The 20900-nt window shown below is 44.0% G+C and overlaps 1 protein-coding gene across 2 annotated transcripts in view; it reads left to right on the forward strand.

Annotated features, from left to right (window-relative positions):
- The window catches only part of Slc22a15 (solute carrier family 22 member 15), a 56872-nt gene extending 47531 nt beyond the window's left edge, over positions 1-9341 (forward strand). Inside the window, exons 9-12 of one of the 2 annotated variants that reach the window (XR_007977443.1) lie at positions 3605-3725; positions 5259-5335; positions 7299-7487; positions 7779-7876. Coding sequence is in view for 1 of the 2 variants with exons in the window: in XM_052179628.1 (XP_052035588.1) it covers positions 3605-3725; positions 5259-5331; positions 7299-7487; positions 7779-7859 (464 nt within the window). In the remaining variant the exon portion in view is untranslated. Of the gene's footprint in view, positions 1-3604; positions 3726-5258; positions 5336-7298; positions 7488-7778 lie in introns of both variants that reach the window. The other variant, XM_052179628.1, reaches the window with a different exon arrangement.
- Positions 9342-20900: the final 11559 nt, after the last annotated feature.

The raw sequence follows: 20900 nt of genomic DNA on the forward strand, positions 1-20900 counted from the left end.
AGCATGTATAAAGTATAACATAAAACCATGAAAGGGGGAACTAAAGAGGGCTAAATGAATTGACAATAGGAATATTCACAAATAAGGAGATCATCAAGCCATTACCTTTTCCAAACCAATTTATCTTTAGCACAATATCAAATGTGCAGGAGGATCCTTTTATTGATAGAATAAATTTGTGCAAATATGACAATTCAAAGGATTCTAAACTAGCCAAAATAATTTTATCAAGAAATACAAAGCTGTAGACTATTGTGTTTAACCTATTGTACAGTCATAGTAATCAAGACAGTGTAACAAGTGCTAGGCTAGATCAGGGGAAGGGAGTGAGTTTTAGAAAAGCCCTCAGGAGGAGGGAGGAGACTCCAGGAGTTCAAGGTCATCCTTGGATACACAGCAAGTTCAAGGACAACCTGGGCTACCTGTAGCCCTGTCTGTCTTACAACACAGCAAAATAAAACAAATTGGCCTCTGCTTATCATTCTGTGAGAAAAGAGAATGGCTGAGCTGAAGTTTGCTACTTGGAACCAACAGTTTACTGCTTGAGCCAGGAATTCAGGGCCAACCTGAGCAATGGAGGGAACTTAGTCCCTTAAAACGAAACACCCCTAAAGGAAAAAGGGTAAAGCACAGACTAGGAGGAACTATCCATAAAATATGTATATACACGGTGAAAGATTGAGTCAAAGATAGAGAATGGAATCTTACAACTCGGTAATAAATGGACAAAGTTTGTTCGCACGGCTCCAAAGGGCTCCTGAAAATCCCGAAAACCCTGTCCCTCAGAGCTGCATTGTGGGAGCTAAGTTATTACCTGGTGGAGTTCAGTACATGGAGAGAAACAACTGTATACAAATCCACTCTTTAAAAACTGTAACTTCATTTTAATTTCCCCTCTAAATCACTTTGCTTTTTCCCCCAAACAACACTTTGACTATTCATTGGGAATGACTGGGAATGTAGGTCAGGGAGGCAGGGGACCACTCAGTGGCTGCAGAGGCTTCAGGAAGACAGCCAGCAGCCCGGCAGCTGCTCAGGCAGGAACCTTAACAAAGAAAGCTGTCTGCTATTGGCATAAGCCATCTTAGGGGAGAGGCAGGTTCCCCCTGAAGAAGCGACTGCAGGTGTGTTGGCAGAAGCAGAGGAGAGAAGGATCAGGCAGCAGATGGACTGGTTTTGGCCTGTGGCCAGAGTCAGCCTCCCCAAGTGAGCTACTGCTGGGGGTGTTCTCCACCTCACGTGGGAATCCTCTTGCAGCTTTGGACTCTGTCGGAGGTTAGATGATCGTCTCAGTGTGCTCCATGTAAATTTAAATTTCCAGATGGCAATCTTCTGTCCTGTTAGTAAAGATGTAGGGTGCCTTCGTGTGGTTTTGAAAGATGCCACTGTGCATAGGGCAGGGCTTGAGGGAAATCCATCCCTACCAAAAGCCATTGCAGTTAAAAGTCAACACACCTCAAGAGAAAGAAGAGATACGTTATTCTTGAGGCAAATATTACTGATCGTGTCCAGGAACCTATATAGATCCAGGGTGCCCAGGATAGCATGGTTTGTTAGGGAAGCAGTCACATAAGCATTTATTAGCCCCAGAATGAAAGAAGTAATAAATGTGTCCACCAATTGCATTTGTGGGGCGCTGCAGGCAGCTGGGTTACAACAAACTTATCAAAACAACAGTTCTGTTACAAGTTTCAGATGCTCTCTGGTGACAGTCTTATCCTTGGAGTTGGTGGAAGACAGTGGTGCACTTCCAAGGCTGTGCTTTATAGTCAAAAGACATTAGATCAAACACAGGGCGGGGAATGAGGGCACTAAAGAAAGCCTGATAACCAGGCTGTGTGCCATTCTAACTCTTCATGAATACAAAGCTCTAACCACTCACTCCCTGCCCAAGGAGTCTTCAGCATAGGTGTCTTGCTTGTTTGTTTTTGAGGAACTTCAGTTTACACAAATAATTACATGGTTTTGTTTTCGTCTGTGCTATTCAATATTTTTTTTTCCTGATTCAGTTTTCTAGAAAACAGGGAAGTGTCTCATCTATCCTAATTATTGGATTAAATGGTAAAGTAAATAATCTAGTTAATTTGTTACTAGAAGAAGTAAGGTCAGGGAGCAAATGCTGGGGCACATGGGTTCTGTCTAGAGAGACCTTGTAGCTTAAATATAGATCATTTAAACAGCCATGATGGTCCCCAAATATCTTGGCAGCATTGACTGTAGTCCCACGTGTTTAAGATGCCTGTGCCAGGTCTCAAGACACCATGTTAAAGAGGACCAATATGGTTTTGGACTGGGGATGTGATCTGCCCTCCTCGCTGGCAGCTGACCAAGCATGAACGCACTCTTCCCACCACATTCAATACCTCTTAACTCAACGGATACTTAGTGACCAAAGGTGTGCCCTATTCCACAGGGAATTCTGGGTAAGACAAGAATAAATAGGACACCAACCTTTGTGTAGAATACCTTGAAATACACTTTTGTAAACAAGACAGGAGTGTGCAGTGACAAGAGAGCAGCAGAGGTATGCTGGTTGGTGGACTGGGAGGCAGAGGCGGGTCTGGTACAGGAAGAGCAGCTGAGTCACTGGGGTGTTAAGGGAAGAGGCTCATGAGCCACGTCTGTGCTGACTGGTTTTCTGTGTCAGCTTGACACAAGCTGGAGTTATCATGGAGAAAAGAGCCTCCCTTGAGAAGTGCCTCCATGAGATCCAGCTGTGGGGCATTTTCTCAATTAGTGATCAGTGGGGAGGGCCCACTGTGGGCAGTGCCATCTCTGGGCTGGTAGTCTTGGGTTCTATAAGAAAGCAGGCTGAGCAAGCAGGGGAAGCAAGCCGGTAACATCCCTCCATGGCCTCTGCATCGGCTCCTGCTTCCTGACCTGCTGGAGTCCCAGTCCTCACTTCCTTTGGTGATGAACAGCAGTGTGAAAGTATAAGCTGAATAAACCCTTTCTCCACAACTTGCTTCTTGGTCATGATGTTTGTGCTGACTAAGACATCGTCCAGGGGACGGGACAAGGTCTCCTATTTGGCAGAAGTGTCAATAAGAAGGGAAATTACATCTGAGATCGGGACAGTGCTGCTGGCCTTTGGGGACTTTGAGGAGAGGCTGGGTGTTGGGAGTTGGAGAGGAAGCTTGGTGGCAAGGTGGACTGAGTCAGGAGGAGGCAGCTTGAGAATGGTTTTCTTCTCACAAGGAGAAAAATGCTATTTAGAAAGCAGAGGTGTGTGGCTTTTTGAAGGGGAGAGATTCATTAGAGACAGACAGCAACTCTAGAGTCCCAGTTAATAAAGGAAAGAACCACAGGATAGTCAACAGTATTTTTGTACGAATGTGAAACTGGAATGCTTTTACATTTTGTATAAATAGATTAAGAAATTCAAATCTAATTATCAATTAATAACCCAAGCAAGAAATTGAGGAGAAAAAGATTAAAAGTTCTTCCAAATTTCTTTCACCTTTTGTACTCTACAGAACCTTGTCATATCTTCTTTCAAAAATTTCATGAGACTATCTCTCACCTCAGTGGAATACTTTGGTATTTTAGGTTTTGAATGTCCCGCAGAAACCATGCACTTCACTAATACCGTCTGTCTCCTCAGACACGGGCGTGTTTGCGGTGGTCAACAGCCACTCCTTGTCCCTGCTGGGGAAGCTGACGATCAGTGCTGCCTTTAACGTGGTTTACATCTACACCTCTGAGCTGTACCCCACTGTCATCAGGTAAGGGTCTCAGAGCGCTGTGCCCGTTGTTTGGCTTTGGTAACTGTGCTTTTGTGGACAGAGGTGGCCTTTCCTATCTTTGCATGGGCATATGGCAGTCACAAGAGCATTTAATCACCCATTGTCTTAGGCACTGCTCTGTTGCTGTGAGAGATACCATGACCAAGACTATTCTTATAAAAGAAAGCATTTACCTAGGGGTTTGCTTACAGTTTCAGAGAGTTAGTTGTTTTAGAGGGGTGGTGAGTGCAGGCTTCTGTAAGAAAGAACATCTTCAGTTCTAACATCCCTTCATGAAGAGCAAACCCAGATTCAGGATGGGGCTGCAGCCTCAGCCCTGCTTCCTGTGCCCTGGGCTGGTCCTCCTTGTGCCAGCCCTTTGCCAGGCTCCCTAAGGAGCATTTGAAAGAACCCCTTCTGTTTCCTCAAGCAAGAGGCCTACGAATGCTTTCCACCTGTTGGTTTGAAGTCTTTCCCAGAAACAGCTTCCTCTGCTGGTGTCTTCTCATCTTGCTTCTGCAGCCTGTTGTGTAACTTGGGAGCCACACTACCCACACAGGGACGCTTTCCATGCAAACAGCAAGGCTGAGGCAGAAGTGAGGCCTAGCCTATCTGGAGGCAGTGCCATTCTCTGTTCCCTCGATACCTTTTCTGCCTAAACTGTTCATGTTCTTCTCGGTTACCTGGCAATGTGTACACATCATTTCCTATTTACACGCCTGACTTTTAATAGTTAGCTGAGTTTTTTTAAAAAAAAAAAAAAAAGTCAAAGCTTTTGGATCACAAAGCCTTGGCTGTGGCTATTGTAACTGACAGAAGAACTGAAGGTCACTGCTCCCTATGAGACATGCCCAGATAGATGCTCGCTCTGTTCACCTTCTGACCTATGTGGTGATTGCTATCTTCATGTGACTTTACATTAATGAAAATTGCAGGCACTGGAGATAGCTCTGTAGCTAAGAGCACTGGCTGCTCTTACAGATGACCCAGACTCAATCTCTACCACCCACATGGCAGCTCACAGCTGTCTGAAAGTCTAGCCGCAGGGGACCCAACACCTTCTTTCTAACTGCAGCAGTACCAGGCGTGGACATGGTGCACATATGAACAGTCAAAGCATTCCTACACATAAAAATAAATACATCTTTTTAAAGTCAGTTTCTGCTGAGTGTGGTGGCCCATATCTTCAGTTTGAAGAGCTTGGGGGCAGAGGCAAGAGAATGGGCCCAGTTCAAGACCAGCGAGGGCCGGCATAGCAAGACTTTGTTCCTAAAATAAAAGTTCATTTCCTTAGCCTCAGGAGTCACATTCAGGTGCTGAGAAACCTCGTGTGTCTAGTGCTGTCGCACAGGGTGATGTCATTACAGACCTCCTCGGCCTCATAGAAAGCTCTAATGGGGCCGTGCACCTTCTCCTTAGGAATTTACTATATTGGGCTCATCATGTCCTTCCCACACAGGATCTTTACACTGTCCCCCTGAGACTTAATGATGGTATTTACTTAACTAACCTGGTTTCTCTCCTGCCTTCCAGGAACGTCGGCCTCGGGACGTGCTCCATGTTCTCCCGAGTTGGTGGGATCATCGCTCCCTTCGTCCCCTCCCTGGTTGGTTTGTACCTCCGTCTCTGTTCTCATCCTCTGCTTCGGCACTCACTTGTGCTTTGTGTGGGAGAGGCAATGAGTGAGCTCGGCCAAGAGCGGCTGCACAAATGCCACGCCTGTGCCTTTCTGACGCAGAGCCTCGTACCCCGTCAGGGTGGGTGGACTGGGCATTTACCCCTGGTGCGTCTGACTTTGTGTTCACCTGGACTCAGCGGAGGGTCGGTGATACCAGCATTCCCCTTCCCATCAACATTCAGAAGTCGATTAACATGTATGATCAAGCTTCTATGATGTGCTGGGTTCTACGCTGAGTCCTTTCACATGTTACTGCATGTAACTCTCATGGTTACTGTAAGAGGTAGGCATTGTCACCAGCTCTAAAGGTGAGATGTGTTTTAGAAGCAGGTTGAATATGTGGCCACTATGGGGGCAAACACAGGAAGGAAAACACACGTCAGCAGCAGCACACATGCCCTGTCCTCTTTGGCATGTTTTAAATTCTATAGTCTAAAACAAGGGTGGGGATCAAGGGGAACAAATGACCCCTTTAAACCATCCAGGTCTCAAATGCTCAGGCCCTGTGAAAGCCCCAGGGGCACCTGCAGGTCTCTCCTGGATTTTGTCAGACACAAACAGTAAGTAGATCTGAGAGGAAGGGTCCTAGATAGCCCAAGCCCTGTTTGTGAAGCCAACAGGCTCTTATAGGCCCAGATTTCATGATAAAGATTGTTTTTTAAATAACAGGCTGTCTCAAGCCTGGGACCATAGATGTCTTAACTGAGAGACAGTGATGAGATCAGGCACAGGACCTTGAGCTGTCTCAGAGTCAGATGTGTGGTAACCATGATATTGTATCTTCTGAGGGTTAGAATTGGCCTTCTTTATTCAGCATTCTTGGGAAGGGCCAAGGACATTTCCCCATGTACACTAAAAAAGACACCGAATCCTAGAACGTTTACAAAAGAGACTGAAGAGAAGGCTCAATGGTTTAGAACACATCTGTTGTTGCAGAGAAGACAAGTTTGATCCCTGCACCCATGTCAGGCAGCTTATGACCTTCTATAACTTCAGGGATTCTACCACTGCCATGGGCACCAGTACATCCGCGCACACACGCGCACACACACATGCTCGTTCTCTCTCTCTCTCTCTTTCTCTCTCTCATACACACACACATACACACACAGTTAAGATCCTGAAATATGTTTTAGAGTATTATATCACAATATATTATTATATAATAAAATGTCATTAAGATATTACTTACACTGTGGTTCTGATATGCCTTTAAGGGCTTTTCTAGAGGACCTTGAAAAATACCCTAAACAAGAGAGCCAGCCCACTGTGGTCAGGAGCCTGTGCATTGAAAGAAACCATCGACTTTCTCTGAGAGTACCCTTTGACTCTCTGAAGCAATTGCTGGTAGTGCCATATACAACTCAAATACTTTACAAACTCTGTATGCTGTGGAGCTTGGGGGGGTCTACTCTTTTAATCTTGGGTCTCTCAATGATGACTTTATAACACATTCGACCACTGCAAAGTTTATTATCAGCAGATAGTCCGGGTCTTCTTCATATGAAGAGAACATGGAGATCAGCGTGGCGCAAACTTTGCCCTCAGGTGGACTGGACTCAGAGTTCCGTGAACTCTCTACTATGAGCCTGCCATGCTCACAGACAGCCATGGCCATGCCTTGACTGACATGGTTGATCCAAGGCTTCTAGTCCAAATTCTTGTCTAGCCCTTTGGCTCACTTATACCCATCACTGCATTCCTGAAGAAAACATTCTGTGACTTCCCTGGATAACTAACTGTCTTAGAGCAAAGAAAACATGGCGTGTGGTGTTCTTGTGGGAAGGTGCTGACTAGACAGTAAACATGGCAGTTCCTGGTCACATGACGGTTGATGTCACCTGCTGAGAAGTTGATAGGCTTATTTGGTTTTGTTCCACTTTCTGTCTCCACAGAAGGACTTACAGTGGTCTCTGCCATTCATCGTGTTTGGAGCCACAGGCCTGACCTCAGGCCTCCTGAGCCTGCTATTGCCAGAGACTCTGAACAGCCCTTTGCTGGAGACATTTTCTGATCTTCAAATGTACTCATATAGGAGGTTAGGGGAGGAAGCACTATCTCTACAGACCTTGGATCCTCCACAGGTATAGAGACACATGCCGTAGCCATCCAGGTGCCCTGGGGTTTGATCCCCAGAACCATCTAAAACTGGGAGTAGTAGTGTACCCCTGTAAACCCAGCACTAGGGAGGTGGAGACAGGAAGATCAGAAGGTGATTTCAGCTACTTAGAATATTGGAAGCTAATTTGGTCTGCATGGGTCCCTGTCTCAAAATAACAGCAAAATTGCCCTATGAGTGCCTGGGTGGTAAGTCTCACTTAGGCCTGTCGTGACACCATTTTATTTCTTCTACAAGATCTCCTTTGTCATTGCAGTCCCTGGACAAGGCCAGCAGTGAGAGTGAAGAGGAGGAAGAGTTCTACGATGCAGATGAGGAGACACAGATGATCAAGTGAAGAGCCCACATTCCCGCCCAGAAGCAAAGCCCCATCGTCCTAGTGCCTCTCTCAGCTTCAGCCCACACTGAAGCTTTCCAGGCAGGGGAGGCGGTGGGGGAGGGATCCCCAGAGGGAGGACTTGCTGCACTGAGAGAGTCATCCATCACTGGCTCTGTCAGGACTGAGACAGAGCTCCGCACCATGCCTCTGGCTGCACAACTCAGCTCCACCTTGTAGGACTGGCGTCCAACGCTGCTTCCCTTCCTCGGGACCTAGGAGGGTGTGTGAAACTGCTCGCACTTTAACTAGGGTTAGCCAGACCTTCCCTGAGATGTCATCTTCCTAGAAAGCTTCATGTCATCCCTGTCACCTGCTTCTCCCCACCAAGAATCTTCTGGTGCAAGCCAATGTGTAAGGAGCTCCCAGCTTCCCGTCAGCTCATTGGCTGATTCCCAGCCATTGGTTGCCATGGCTTGTGCCTTTCGTCTGAGGTCATTCACTAATAAACGGCAGAATTAGCGGAACAGTTATCGTCAGAGGACTGGCTGTGGCAGGGCAGCTCCCTTTGACACTTGTGCAATTTTTCCAGTTCCCATTTGGAAGCATTTGGGGAATTGTTTTCTTTGTGAGATTCTAGCATCAGCAATAACTTCAAAATCACGCCCGCTCAACAGTGAAATTTTGCAGACTGAGGGTGGTCAGCAAGTCATGCACTAAGCACTTTTTAAATGACTTAAGAGTGAAGATTCTCTTTCACAGTGTCGTCAGTGTGCAGCGAGGGATTTGCACAGCTCTTCGGGGCTTGAACTCTGCCCTGCAGCCGCCTCTACTTGTTATTTAAAAGGCATGGTAGGTGTTTGTTTGTTTTTAGAAAATGATGGGTTTTCACTGAGTGCTTCCATGGATTTCCAAATGAATCAAAATCACACTAAATACCTGTTTCCCACAAACCTTGAACACTCTCAAACAGGCATATAAGCCAGGAGTCCACATGTGGGCAATCGATCACTTCCCGATCAGGGAAACTGCTGGGTATTTAGGATTTCTGTGTACACAAATCTCTTGGGAGTAGAACGCACACAAATGTGAAGGAAAGGTGCTCTGTAGATGCCCCTGGAAACTGGGCAAGCCTGCATTCTTTGCCTCCAGATACGTTCCTGGGCTCCTCCACGGTGTCTCGGCTTTTACTGTGCCCATCTGTTCCTCTGTTAAATCATTTCCCTTTGTGCCCTTGGTTATAGGGGAGCCATTTCTACCACTATGGAGAACACTAGCTGGATGAGATGCGTGAGTGCCCCATAGGTGACCCTGTGTCTAGCTGTCGGGAAGATCATGGAACCCCCTGCAGCATCATATCTGCAAATTCCAGTAAAGGGTTTCCCACACTCCAAAGTACAAAGTCCTGCTGCTCTCCTCTCTGGGAAATGGAGCTCAGCTCTTCTTAGGAAGAAAAGGGCTTCCAGAAACTCTTGGTTCTTGTAAAATCAAGTGTTTAAAATAAAACAGTAAATTTATATATATTTAATTTCTATTGGTTTGATTTCTTTATATAACATAACCTGTAGTAGTAGTATTTTTAATATATCCTGATACAGGGTTGCTTCCTGCCTCAATGGCTTATGTTCCGAGAGACACACACAGCCTTTATATTTAAATATGCTTTAAGCAGCACAATATCTGCTCAACTGTCTAACCTCCATGTAGTTAGAATCTACCTCCCTTCGATAATTCTGAATCACTACCTGTTAATTTCTATGTTCCATCTCGGCTGCTCCTGACCCAGCATCTTTACATGGTAGCTCTGCCTCCCTGTCCTGCACTCTCAGAAATGGCTTCTCTCCTCTTCCTCCTCGAGGTCCCAAGTCCTGGAAACCTAAAAACCCCTCTCTCTCTTCTCCCCAGCTCTTAGCTGCTGGCATCTTTACCAATCAGAATCAGCTGGGGGCAGGTTCCCAGAAGCTACCTGTAGACCCTGTCATGCAAACAGTTGGAGGGGATACAGTTAACACTAGAATACAAAGAGCTACAATAACCCACTAGAGAAGTTTTGAAATTAGAAGTTAGAAAATATATCCAGTCAGTCTAGCCACAGAAAAGGCAGTACCATGGCTTTACTCTCCCTGCACTCACTTCCTGCTGCTGCTGAAGTCCCTGCTTCTGGCTCAGGAAGTGAAGGCCCAGGTAATTCCCAGCGAAGAGGAAGAAGGAGAGACCCCAGTGTGAATTACATGCCGTGTAATAAGTCCGGGTTGCCTGTCAGCTGCTCTTGTTGGATAAATTATTACATTTTTCTTCTCCTGGGTAGTTCTCTAAGCACAGTTTAATAATTATTTCTCTGCCTTTGTAAAGATGGATTTTATTCCCGATGATGGATGTTAATGAATATTGATGGTACAAAGCCACAGAAATCTTTCTTGGTAGGTAGCAGATTTTGCTTGTATAGATAGTCCATTACAAGCGTCTTTAAAGAAACAGTAATCCAGGACAGCCAGGGCTACACAAAGAAACCCTGTCTCAAAAAAATGGAAAAAAAAAAAAAAGAAAGAAAGAAAAGAAAGAAACAGGATGTTTGAAAAGTCATAAGGGATCATACTATTAACTACCTAAACTACCTATAATACATGGAAATCAATGTATAAAAAAACACATGGAGTTTAAATAAGAATGTCCCCTCTGGGGCTGGAGAGATGGCTCAGCAGTTAAGAGCACTGACTGCTCTTCCAAAGGTCTTGAGTTCAAATCCCAGCAACCACATGGTGGCTCACAACCATCCATGATGAGATCTGATGCCCTCTTCTGGTGTGTCTGAAGACAGCAACAGTGTACTTAGATATAATAATAAATCTTAAAAAAAAAAAATGTCCCCTCTGAGCTGACAAGAGTCCTAACAAGTCCAACACCAGTCTGAGAACACCTCTCTTGAGTTGTTGGTCAGGGTTGTCCAAGAGACCACCAACCATTTTAGACTATAGCTACTGTCCATGGTTACCCTCCAGAAGTGTGTGTGTGTGTGTGTGTGTGTGTGTGTGTGTGTGTGTGTGTGTGTGTGTGATACATACATATATATAACAATAGAATGTCAGTTTTGGGGAGTGAACATTAAAAGTAAGTTTTCTCCCTTAAAAGTGACAAGAAAAATATAGAACATAGGAAAGCTCAGGGTCTCAGGCCCAGAGGTCTAATGGCCCATGCAGTCTTCATGCTGTGCGATTAATTCAAAGATACTGTGCTTCACTTTGAGATGCTGTGTCTAGACCACAGCCCCTGAAGCTTGCCTCCTCCTGGCTGCTCCATAGCAGGGGAGATATTCTTCCATTCTCAGCATAAACACAAAATACAAGAAGAATGAAGTTCCAGGAGCACTGCTGGGGTGACTGTGTCGAGTTTAGTGCACAGTTTATACTCTTAGTGCACACATGTTCAAGTAAATGTCAAGTAAGAATTTTGGAACTGAAATCCCACTTTTCAGTAGGACTTCTTCCTACAGGTAGTTTATTGTTGGTCTTTAGGTTGCAAAGGTAACAAAGATCAGGGTATTTTATTAACTAAATAAAGTCTGGAATTAATGCCTGCGTTTTGTGAATTTAATAAATGATCACAGAATACAGGCCTTTCATTCACATAGAGTGCATTAGGAGTACAGCAACAGCTTTGACAAATAGAGAACCTACCAGAAGTCGGGAGTGCTGTATGAGATGAATTATAACAAGTCAAGGGCTTAAGAAGAACCCCAGGAGAACGGTGTTGAAGAATGCGAACATGGTGCATTTGGGAAAAATCCATGATGGAATACATCAGAGGAGAAAGACTCATGACACTTCAGTGGGCACGGCATTCAATACTCATTCCAAATTAAAGCTACAAGCAGACTAAGAATACAGGAAACACTAGCAGGACGGCTCAGCCTTGAGCTCAGTTCAATGCCTGAAACCTGTACAATGGAAGTGAAGAACTGATGCCTGTGTGTCCTAGGACTGCCACAAAAGCTTCCTTAGTGAAATAAGGGGTGGTGTAGATACAACGAGTGTCACATAGCATCTGCATCTCCTGGAACCCCCGTCTTTGGACTACTTGATTTTGATCCACAGTTAAAACTGTTATGGGGCCTGGCCTACAAAGTGAGTCCCAGAACAGCCAGGGCTGATGATACACAGAGAAATCTTGTCTCAAAAAGAAAAATGCAAAACCAAAAATAAACCAAAAAAAAAAAAAAGGCAAAACTTATGGAACCAACAGGACAGCTCAGTGGGTAACGGCATTTGCAATGTAAGCCTGGTGCCTTAGTTTGGTCCCCAGAACCCACCTAAAAGTTGGAGGAAAGAACTGACTCCACAACTTTTTTTTTGTCTCCACACATGCATTGTAGTATGCACATGCCCACACACACACACACACCTTACACACACACATGCATGCACACATGTGCATACACGTACACACACATACATACCCCAGATACACAATATTTCTTTTAAAATGTATGTACCATATGTGCCTTTGTGCCTCTGTGTGTAGACCAGAGGTTGATGTTGAGAATTTTCCTTTCTCTCTCCCCACATAATTTTTTGAGACAGAGTCCCTCACTGAATCTAGAACTCACCATTCTGGCTAGACTGGCTGGCCAGTGAGGCTCCAGGACCCGCCTGCTTCCTCCCCTGAGCTCTGGGGCTACAGACACAAGCTGCTGCACCCAGCTTTTACATAGATGCTCGGGATCCTAATTCAGGTCCTCACATTTTCGTAGTAGGCACTCTACACATTAAGCCAGTTCATCAGCCTAAGAAATGCTTTTATATATTCTCTGCCCTTAAAGATAGATAAGTATGCATAAAATATAAAATAAATGTGTGTATCGCTTTCATAAAATGTAATTCATCAGTTTTGTTTCATCTTTGTCATTTGTGGACATGAGTAAATTTTATGATCCACCAATAAGTTGTAACCCTACTTGAAATACACCATTTTCCATGTATTGAAGAAGCTTTAGGCTAAGAATGTACATGTCCTGGACTCCCTTCAGTTATGCTTCTTAAAACAATTTAGCTTCAGCCTTTCAAATGCAGAACATAAAATATGGAAGTAAGGCCTCAGAGATCTGCTTTTTAAGGCTGTGCTTCGTGGTGGTGGAGTTACCGGCAGTATTACCAGAGATGCTGACAGTCAGTGGCAACAATAATTAAAATATCATTTTACATAGGCATGAAATAATGTTGGAATTCACATGGGGAAGTAAAAGATTTTTTTAAAAGTTAGTTTAAGACATTCTTCTCTAAAGAAAAAAAAACCAGACTTCTAAGGTATCAAAATTATGAATTGTGATCTTTATCTAAAAAGATATTCCAAAAAAAAAAGATTCCAGAAAAATGAGTCAGACTACTAAATATTGAAACTGAAGAAAAAGAAATTTACTGACATCATGAGATAAGCATAAAATTGTTCAATTGGATTTTTAGCAAGTCAGGTTGAAAATATGCATATTCTATAATCATGGAATAGTTTTTTTCCTTCAATTTTTTAGTGTAACATTGTAAGGCCGAATTTTGCACAGTGAAAACCAACATATTTGAATGTATACAGAGATAACCCATATCTACACCATCCTGTTTCACTAAAGAGAAAAAGAATACTGGTGACAATTCTGAGATGATTCACAATACATTAAGTCAGAGCAAACAGCTGTAAAAAGACACACTGTCCCTTGTGCCATCGTCCCTGCCCTATGCACATACATGCAAGGAGACATGTTCAGAGAAGTCCTGTCGTGCTACTGTTAGTTGTACAACAACAAGTGTATATGTTCACATGTATATGTACACAGACAATTCAGAGAATGCATATGCTCCATTTCGTATGTACAGGATGAAACAAAAACTGTTTAAATACTGAGGTGGGAAGCTCTCAGAGTGAGTGACTCTGGAGGAGAGGGAGTCAGTTTTCGTTAAGGCTGTGGTTCCTGGTGAATCTCCCGTGTTCCAGTGATGCCCTATCTCCTCTCCAGAAGAATACAAATCATACAAATTGGAGTGGATGGGTTGCGTTTTAAAGGGGGTGATATGAAGTTGGGGAGAAAAAGAGGATCTGGGAGGCATATAAAGTTCTCAAAGAAAAAAAGATTTCTTTTTAAAAGAGTGATCTACTTATTAAATGGAGAAATTCCTTTTTGTGCCATATTTTCCAATCAGGAGAATTAGTATTATGTTACACAAAAACAAAAGTCCTGTGCTTATTTCCACCAGATGAAGAGGTATTCCTTTTCTCCATGAAGAAGTCTGCCTGTGTGGCTACATGGTAACCTGAATTTCTCCTAAAAAAAAAAAAAAAAAAAAAAAAAGAGCCTTGCATCCGTAGAAACGTGGACAATTCTAGCTCTTATAAAGCTTAGAAAAGCTTATGTATTAGAAATAGTAAGGGAAGATTTATTAAAAAGACCTGTGTTTAGATCATGTAGAATAATTGGTTGTGAATAAAACTGGCTCTTCAGAATCTCTGCTTCAGAGCATAAAATGAAGAAATGGGATTAAATGACTGTGTGTGTGTGATGTGCAAACCCTCACACATACACTCAGCTTAGAGAAGAACTTAATGGTAGAGTTCCCAATGCAAGAGGAGTGAGCAGGGTAGTGAGGAAATGCCCTGCAGGACCCGTGAGGCTCGCCCCAGGAAGCAGCATCAGACATGTGCAAAGATACCTCTATGGACACTCAGAAGTATTTAGAAGTCCCTTCAGAAGAGGAGGCCTTCAGAATGGCTGAGGCTGTGCTGTTGTTGGTGGGCATATCCATATCAGATTCCCATTGCTTTCTAGAGCCACTTTTATTATTACAGATGCATTTCAGCGTGTGCGTAGCAGGCACCAGGCCCATGAATCTGAATGTAAAGGAATAGGTGCTCCATACTGCATACTCCTGGAGGACCAACCATCTGCCAGACAACCCCTTCACCAAGTCCTAATACCCCGAGGTTGTCATCAAGGTCTCTAACTCAGTACCCTGAGGACAATTCTAGAAGGAAAAATAAAAGATTAACCATGGTCACCAAATGCTTTAGAGCCTCACATGCCAACCCCACTTCCTTGAGAATAAGAGCTATCAAAACAGTGACCCCAAGTGGATTGGTACGTCTCTAATAAGCTTGTTCTGATGCAGCACTCAGAACAGACTGTGGATTCTGAAGTTCCCAGGATGGAGAAGTGGCAGGGCAGCAGCAACGTGTCTTCAAATGGTGTTCTCATTATTCCGGAAATCAGTGCTACTTATGATTGTAGTTCATTGGATGTAAATACTGTAGTCAAGGAGGGAGAGGGAAAGTCGTTTGCTTGTGCAGAGAGTGGTACAGAAAAGATCCAGTGGTTAAAAAGTGCCCATCAAGCCACTTGTGCATAAAGATGACTTCCAAGGGCTTAGCAGTTTTCAGGCCTGATGAGGAGAAGTACTTGTGTGGAGGATGGAGGTGGGATCCACTTCCTGTTAATACTGGGACTAATTAGCACTGTGTTCAAACATGATGCTTTTGGAGGTCAAAACACACAATGAGTCTTCAGACTCCTTCAAAATGACAATTGTCTGTCAGCAGGACTGTTTTCCAGATTCTCCGATGAAAAATTCCTTCCTTCTCTCTGCTAGCTCCCCAAGGCTGCTGTATTCCTTGGTTCTGATGTCATCTCTCTTGAACGCTAAAGAGCCCTTTTCTCCCTCCGACCTCCTGCCTCCCTCAAAAACTGGCTCCCGGGTAATTGTCAGTCCAGCCAAAGAATTCAATCTAATCTTCCCATCTAAAGGCCTTAACCCTAATCACAGCTCAGAAGTATCTCTTGCAATAAAAGATAAGGCAGCTTCTGGGGACTGGAATGTGAATGACCTCAACCTGCTACCTCTTGAAGTGTGTGTCATTAAGACATCAAGCAGAAAGAATTTGTGGATCAACTATTATTGATCTAGTAGCTCAACATATTGCAAATTCAATGGAATGTTTAATTGGCTAAAGAAGGCAGATGGAGACCATGGGTGACAGCTGCAGTCTCTGTGTATTGATCTTTACCTTTGTGGCTAAGCCACGGTCCCCACTGAGAGCCAGTGTGGCTCTTGTTTGAAAGAATAAGTGGCCCACAAATACCTTTGTAGCTAACAAGTCTTGGTTTCTGAGTTTCACTTGCTGTATTTTTGTTGTTGTTGTGTGGATGCTGAGGTTTGAACCAGCACCTCTTGCATGCCAAGCACACACTCTACCACTGAACTAGCCCCCATACTAGCCCTCAGCCACTCCACTTGTCTCCTAATGCTTGGCAGTTGCCTTAGCAAGGTCAGTTCTGTTGTTCTGTTTCCTTAGGTTCTCTTAAGGCAGCATATACTTTCCAATGCCAGTGCCAACTTTGTAACTTAAAAGAACGATGTCTTCATTACTAGCCCATAGGCTCTGTGGAGATGAAGTACGTGTGTATGTGTTTGCCTACGGTATCTGTACTGTGGTGTATCTGAGTTGTGTAGAAGTATGTTATGTATGTGTATATTGTATGCCATATATATATATGTGTGTGTGTATATATATATATATATATATGTATATATACATATATATATGGGGATGTGTAGTGGATATGTGTCTATAAATGTGTGTTTTGAATATGTGTGGTGTGTAGCTGGTATAGTATTGTGTGAATGTGTGTGTATAATCTATGTGTATATGTTATATGGTCTATGTGGTGTATGTGTGATGTATGTGTGATGTCTGGGAAGTGGGAATGTTGTATGTGTGGTTGTATGTATGGTGCATGTGATATATGTGTGTGTGTCCAAGTATGTGTTTAACTGATCTTCTTCCTGTTCTCAAAGGCCAAAGCTGCATTGTGAAGATGTTCTTTGGAGGAATTTTGGATCTAATCATCAATGTTGTGATATTTGTGGCTCTTTAATAACTCATCTAATAGAAATAGCATGTCAGAAATTCAGGAATGCTGTCAGTTTAGTAAATTTATTTTTTGCAAAATATTTGCAAAAATTGTTATGTTTTCCAGGCATTTGAAGATAAATAGATTTTTAAAAATCAGCCTTGTAAGTCAGTGTTTAGATTTCTTTGTTAGGACTCAAAAGCTAACTTTTTCATGGGCTAACTTAAATATAGATAACTTTACTTTAGTCAGATGAATGAAAACCGCCGGAAACGTGGCCTGGGATGACACTTGACAAGCCTTGTGCTTATTTCTCATCTAGACACACCTCAAGAAAAAAAAAAAGGCCCCTTAGTGAATGGGCCCTGGAACACCTTTGAGACAACAGCTGCCTTGGCCAGACTCCCCTGTGCTGTGGAACTCCACACTGCTGACTCAGCAAGATTTTCGCAGCGACAGTTTCATAGACTCACTTTCGCAGGGAAGGAATTTAAGATCTCAGTCCCGAGACTACTGGGCAGGGAAGGGCTGGATCCAGAGTCAGCTGACTTGGGATGACAAGGAGGGGCCCGTTGCAGCCTCTGCCCTAGGGAAAGCCAGAGGGAAACTAGAGGGAGGGAGGGAGTTTAGGTCACGTGAAATAAAAACATGCAACTCAAAGAAGGGAAAGGTCAGAATACTGAGCTGGCTGGCATCCCATGACTCTGTCATGTGAGCGGTAAGGGATCGTGCACCTTGTCTCCTGTCAAAGCATTCTGGCCTGCCTCTCGGAGAAGGAAGCTTACTCACATATGAATGTATAAATGACCAGAAGATCCAAGTAGCTTCTAGTACCCTCGAACGTCAGGAAGAATCACATTTACTCAGTGACTTCTCGAGCATCGGCCGTATCCCAGGTTTTATTGGAACAGGTGCTGGACTGGCAGATAATATGACCTGTTTTCCCCCTGAACTCACCTTTCCTTGGGCTTTGTTTAGTAAAGAGGCCTGACACACTACTGTTCAGAGGGTTCCGACTCCAGGTTCCCATGTGAAGACCATTCAGGGTTCTTAAAACTGTCAGGTGGGTGAAAACATGGAGATCTGGGACAGTGACCTTCCTAGGGTCACAGATGTGGATGGCAGTGCTCAGTCTAGACCTATTTGGGGACAAGGCTCACACAAACACTTGCCCCTTCTGCCTCCTGAGGAAGGAAGAGATTTCGAGCAGGAGCGATGTTGTTTGAGAGACTGTTAGCAACATCTCCACTTCATCCCTGGCTCTTAGAACAGGAGGCTGCCGAGCAGAGCCAGGATGCAGGATTCAGATCAGTTTAGGATTCCTACATTTTGGGGAAGCATGAAGGTTTGTATATATTTATATATCTGCTTACATGGCCATCAGGAGCCTGGGCCTTGGCTAACAGGCCGTGGAAGGTAAGACACTGTTGTGACAATGTCCAGCTTTGTGCTGTCTTTAGGGGGTTGATCTTATTAATCTCTTGGGACACTGTTCACCTGCATTGCATTTGACTCCATTCAAGAAACGTGAGGACTAAGACATTGTAGTGGCCTGGGTCAGTCAAAAATCAATGGGACAGGCTTCTCAAGCTGAGAGTTTTCCCAGCCTTTGACCTGACTGGGATTTGTGTGGTTAGGAAGCTCGCAGAATGAACTGAAGTATTTCAAGAAAGAGAGGAAGACCTCAGATCCCCAAGTCTGGACAATGGGCTGATAGCAGACACATTCACTTTCTGAGGAGGGTGGACAATGGGCTGATAGCAGACACATTCACTTTCTGAGGAGGGTGAATAGCTTGAGAAATGAGATGTTAGAAATTTTGGCTAGAAATTTGAAGAAATCTATAACTTCTAATGACCCTAGCACTTTAATCACAGCTAAACCCCCCTGCTATGGAGAAGAAATGTGAGTAAGGGGCGGCCTGTAAGATGCCATCAAATTTTTTTTTCACATTGCACAGAGTATCCATTTATTTTGTGGTCAGTATCTGTTTAACTTTGGAATAGTTCAAAATGTTCTCTAAAGACACTTTAGTGCCTCCTGAAGTCTTAGTAACCTAACTTGTTACAATAATGGCTTTACACTGGGATGGTTCCTCCTTTTTCTCACCTACAACAGAAAACGTTAATAGCCTTTAAGTTGTGAATCTGTTTGATGATTATAAATATCTCACATAGTAGGGCCTACCATGAGGTGCATCACTCGGGATCTGTCTTAAAGACTTTTAACTCAGAGATCTGCCTGCCTCCGCCTCCGCCTCCGCCTCCGCCTCCGACTCCGCCTCCGCCTCCGCCTCCGCCGCCTCCTCCTCCGCCAGTGCAGGAACTAAAGACGAGCACCACCATTGCCCAACCAGGACACATAATTTTTAAAGTGATGTCTTTTGAATATATTTTTCATTTCAACCAGCATTTTGTGCCTACAGCCGCAGATAATGAGGTTGTTGAGAGATCACTTGAATTTAGGAGCTGCAAGCCATCCTCAATAAAATAAAACAGGGTGTGTCTCGGTGACAGATTCTGTACTTAGCATATGAAAAAGGACCAAGGGTCAAGCCCCAGCAGTCTTAAAAGAAAGGTTTGTTGTTTTTTTGTTTTTCTTTATATATATATATATATATATATATATATATATATATATATATATATATATATATATTTAAGGTGGCCTCTTACTTTGATTAGAGTCACTCATTTGCCAACTAATAATGTAATTGAGCAAATGTGACATTTACGAGGTCATTTCCCTTTCTTTATGGTCCTGGAAGACCTGTCATTTTCTGGGAAGGAATGTCTGTAAAACCACCTGCCCCCTGGGGCAAGCTGACTGCCCCTCCCATTTTTGTGATCTTGGGCTTGACTGCTGACTCTGATGGGAAGGGTGGAGGGTTACTTACACACACACACACACACACACACACACACACACACACAAGAACACTTCCTCCAGCGAAGGATTACTGACCCGTGAAGGTACTGTGGTTAAGTGGGGGGATAAACTGGTACTGAGGTTGCTCTCTCTCTCTCTCTCTCTCTGTGTGTGTGTGTGTGTGTGTGTATGTGTGCGCGCATGTGAGCATATGGTCAGCGGAGGAGGAGATGAGGCACACGGGCTGAGGCGCACTCCGCAGAGGGAGGAAGGTAGAGCTTCTCTCTGCTTACACGTGTGCCTGGGAAGAATGTTGCCCTTGCTCTAATTACAGAGCCCTGCTCCTCCTCGGTGATGAGCAGGAGATGGTCTCTTGCATGCCGTGGGTATCACTTTAAGGAGTGATGGGCAGGCCACATCAAAGGTTTTTAGGCAGGCTACCACAGCTAGTTCACACATGATAGCTCTCCTTAAAGCTCTCCTGTGTGCTTTTATTCTTTCTGCTTTAGATGGTCCCTCTCAGCGTCACCATCTTGGAATACTGGGTTCTGTGACTTATAATATCTTTTTTTTCTTAAAATGATAATTGTTGGTTATTAAGAAATTACATTGGGTAATACAAGGAAAGCTAACATTAAAACACTAGTGAGGTGCGGTGGTATAAATGACTAATCCTGCCCCTGGAGAGGCTGAGGCAGCAGGTGGCAAGTTAAGGCCCAGCCTGGAATACTTAAAGAGTCCAAAGCAGTGGTTTTCAACTTTTCTAACGCTGCGACCCTTTAATACAGTTCCTCTTGTTGTAATAACCCCCATCCATAAAACAATTTTTGTTCCTACTTCATAACTGCAATTTTGCTACTGTTATGAAGCGTAATGCAAATATTTGATATGCAGGACATCCGATACATGAGCCTTGTGGGGTTGTGACCCACAGTCTGAGATGGTTTAAAGCTGTCCACCCCTCAGCTACAGGAGAGATCCTGTCCCAGCAAAACAAAGGAAAATTCAGGGCAACCTTACTCGCTCGAGAGAGTCACTCCAAGGCTTTTGTGGTGTTTCTCACGAAAACCTTTTAGTATTAAATTGTCTTTTTTTAAAAACTACTTTTTTGTTTTGTTTTTTGTTTGTTTGTTTGGTTGGTTGGTTTTGGTGTTTCAAGACAGGGTTTCTCTGTGTAGCCCTGGCTGTCCTGGAACTCACTCTGTAGACCAGGCTGGCCTTGAACTCAGAAATCCACCTGCCTCTGCCTCCCAAGTGCTGGGATTAAAGGCGTGGGCCACCACCGCCTGGCTTTAAACCACTTTTTA

Source organism: Apodemus sylvaticus, chromosome 4 (genome assembly GCF_947179515.1).
Source record: "Apodemus sylvaticus chromosome 4, mApoSyl1.1, whole genome shotgun sequence".
Lineage (NCBI taxonomy): Eukaryota > Metazoa > Chordata > Mammalia > Rodentia > Muridae > Apodemus > Apodemus sylvaticus.